This window comes from Ziziphus jujuba, chromosome 9, assembly GCF_031755915.1.
Source record: "Ziziphus jujuba cultivar Dongzao chromosome 9, ASM3175591v1".
NCBI lineage: Eukaryota > Viridiplantae > Streptophyta > Magnoliopsida > Rosales > Rhamnaceae > Ziziphus > Ziziphus jujuba.
The window spans coordinates 4,693,374-4,696,577 of record NC_083387.1 but is presented as its reverse complement, the minus strand read 5'-3'; the positions used below and the strand labels follow the sequence as shown (position 1 = coordinate 4,696,577).

General features: G+C 32.0%; 1 protein-coding gene across 1 annotated transcript; it reads left to right on the top strand.

Moving 5' to 3' along the window:
* The first annotated feature begins 326 nt into the window (after nucleotides 1-326).
* LOC132799554 (LOB domain-containing protein 29-like) lies at nucleotides 327-1,311 on the top strand. The gene is made up of 2 exons (XM_060811679.1): nucleotides 327-629; nucleotides 796-1,311. The coding sequence occupies exons 1-2, from the start codon at nucleotides 351-353 to the stop codon at nucleotides 1,210-1,212; spliced, it is 696 nt and encodes a 231-aa protein (XP_060667662.1). The 5' UTR covers nucleotides 327-350; the 3' UTR covers nucleotides 1,213-1,311.
* Nucleotides 1,312-3,204: the final 1,893 nt, after the last annotated feature.

Sequence of the window (3,204 nt, the reverse complement as noted above, 5' to 3'; positions counted from 1 at the left end):
AGAATTAATGGGGTTTGGTTTTTGTGATAGTTGTTTTGTCGTATAAGGATGTTAAAATGGAATCTCATATCAAAATACAAATTAAAATTTAAAAAACGAAAAAAAAAATGGATGGTGAAAGGGGTCATACCATAAAGAGAAAATAACAATAATAATAATAATGAAATCTGTACCCCATTAAGGGAACCTTATGTAATTAAGTAATCAATTTTATATCATCCATCTTTCTTGCCCTCTAGTGTTTATAAACATTGGTGATAATGCTTTGCACAAAGCTGAGAAAAATAGAAAGCTTTTAAAAAAAAAAAAAAAAAAAAACCATCAAATTAAACCCAGAAATATCATCAAGAATGACCGGTTCTGGTTCTCCTTGCGGAGCCTGCAAGTTCTTGAGGAGAAAATGTGTAAAGGGTTGTATTTTTGCACCTTATTTTTGCCATGACCAGGGTGTTAACCATTTTGCTGCAATCCACAAGGTTTTTGGCGCAAGCAATGTGTCGAAATTGCTTGCTCATCTTCCGGTGAGTGATCGTTGCGAAGCCGCGGTCACAATCTCTTATGAAGCTCAAGCTAGGCTTCAAGATCCCATTTATGGATGTGTTTCTCATATTTTCGCCCTCCAACAGCAGGTTTGTATACCTTTTATGACCCTGATATGAAGAAATATTATTGTTGACTAACTAATTAATGAATCCAAACCCTAATTCTTGATCTACTATTTATTCTTAATTGACTTTTAAGCTCTTTTATATATATATATATATATACATCTATATATATATATATATATATCAGGTTGTAAGCCTGCAAGCTCAATTGGCTTCCATGAAAGAACAAGCAGCTCAAAGCTTTTCTAGTGGCTCTGCTTTTGCAAACCCTAATGGAAAAGTACTCTATGGGAAGCTTCCTTTTTCTCAGGCACCACAAGATTGGTTTGAGCCGGAAAACAAAGAAACTGTGCCACAATTCAATCCTAATCTCGCCGCTAACTCTGCCACCATGACATATCATGGAAACGGGGTTATAAATCCAAATTCTATGGAGATTAATTATGAAAACTCAGTGAAAATCCCAGACGAAAATGCCTCATATAGAAGCTTTGAGGAGGTTTCTTGTTTCGACATGCAAATGAACAACAGGCAATATTGCAGTTTTCAGGAAGCAGATGAACTTCAATCCATGGCTTTCGGCTATATTAATCAGCATTCATAAGGGCTTTCAGTGCAAGAGTTCTGTAATATCGGTCGGTGAAAGAAGATTTTGGATACTTTGAAGCTTGCACTTTTTGTTGCTAGGAATAAGTTTAGAAACCCTAGCTAGGAATGTTTATACAAATGGAAACCCCCCCCCCCCCCCCCCCCCCCCCCCTATCATCCACCCTATTTTTCTTTCTTTAATCTTAGTGTAGACCGTAGAAAGAGTGGAATAATACCCTAAAAGTCTCTCTTCAAAACTGGAGAATTAATATCATATCTTTTTGAATTGATCTAGCAGTAAGACCTAAAATCTTGAGTACCTTATTTAACTTAAAAGAGTTTCTACTGCCTTTTTTTGTCTAGCTACTTTTCTTTTGCCACATATCGTAATGTGTTGCATACTAATTAACAAATTAATGTCCTTAACTATATATATTCGATTTTGCCTCTTATAAGTTTTGAACTCTCTCAAGCAAATTAATTAGGACCTATGGACTTAGAAGTTCAAAAGCATAACTAGAGATCCAGTGCAGATATATATATATATATATATTTATATATATTTGTATATGTATACGTAGACTTGCTCTCTGCTGTCTATGATTATTGCTATATCAACTATCTTTCTTTTTTCCTGGTAATTAAGCATAGATATAAGTTTGGAAACCAGAAATAAGAGTCATGCAATTGTTACTTTTTGTTTTCAAAAGAGTTTGTTGTCTTGCATTTGGGTCACTACAACCTAGATTCGGAACATTAGACACATATATGCAAGTGTTTTGTGTGTGTTTTTCCAGTCACACAATATTCTACAAGATATATCTATATATGCAGTTTAATTGAATGGTAAGAAGGTAGCTAGCTTTATACTTCTACAGCCTTTGTTATTGCTTGAAATAGAGCTTTGCTCTAGTGTTCATCTGATTAAAATTCTTAGATAGGACTACAAATTATGCATGTGTAAGTAATATGAAAATCTGTTTTAGTTATAGCCCCTGTGAAAACTGTATATTGTAATGTTGATAAAAAAACTAGGCCCTATAGTTTGTCCATATACTTTAAAGTGTTCGCTAGTTTAAAAATGAAAACATGGTATTGTTCTTCAAATGACCATATTTTGTGTTTTCTAGAACAAAAAGACGGTTTAATTCTTTTTTGCTTTGACGTTTCAAGTGTCCATTTGTTTATTTGTACATATCATTTGGATATATGTTACAAAGATTTCATCTTTGCCTAAAGCCCTAGCAACTGCATGCAGTCTATCTATCTATATATATATATATATATATAAATATATATTGTATATGAATTGGGATTCTAAAATGTAATGTTTTTATATATATGCATGTCTGCTTCTAAAGCATGTGGGAAAAACATGATGTATACATCACAAAATGTTTGGTCTGTTTCATGGGCGCAAAACACACTTTAATCATGAACCATGCATGCTTGTTTTCAGATATATATATATATATATATATATATAGAGTGCTTAATTAGATTGCTTGATTATCATCAGGAATCAGAATAATGTTTTCGAAAGATTTAAAAGAAAAAAGGTAGTTAATTCTATAAAAATTACAGCTCTAAAAGGATTAACCTACATGTTAGCTAGTATTCAGATTATACAAAACTATCATTTTAATTAGTGCACATGATTTTCTTAACATGTTTAATTTGTAAAAGTTTATATGTTATGCAGGTGAAGGCCAGTTTTCTTGAATTGGAATGCTTGTGTTGTTAGCTAATTATCATATGTTTTCCAGTTATATATTAGACTGCAATGGTCTAGTAGTAATTTAACAGCCATGTAAAGAGGAAGGCAAAATGACTAATCTGAAATCAAATTACTTCCACTCTTAATATATACAATATTTATCTATCTTGTATTATGATCTTTGATATTTAAATCAAGTGTACAATTTAAATCTCTATGATTATTTCCTTTTTCTTTTTTTTTTCTTTTCTTTCAAATATTATTGGTGTGGAGATTCAAATTGGAAATCAT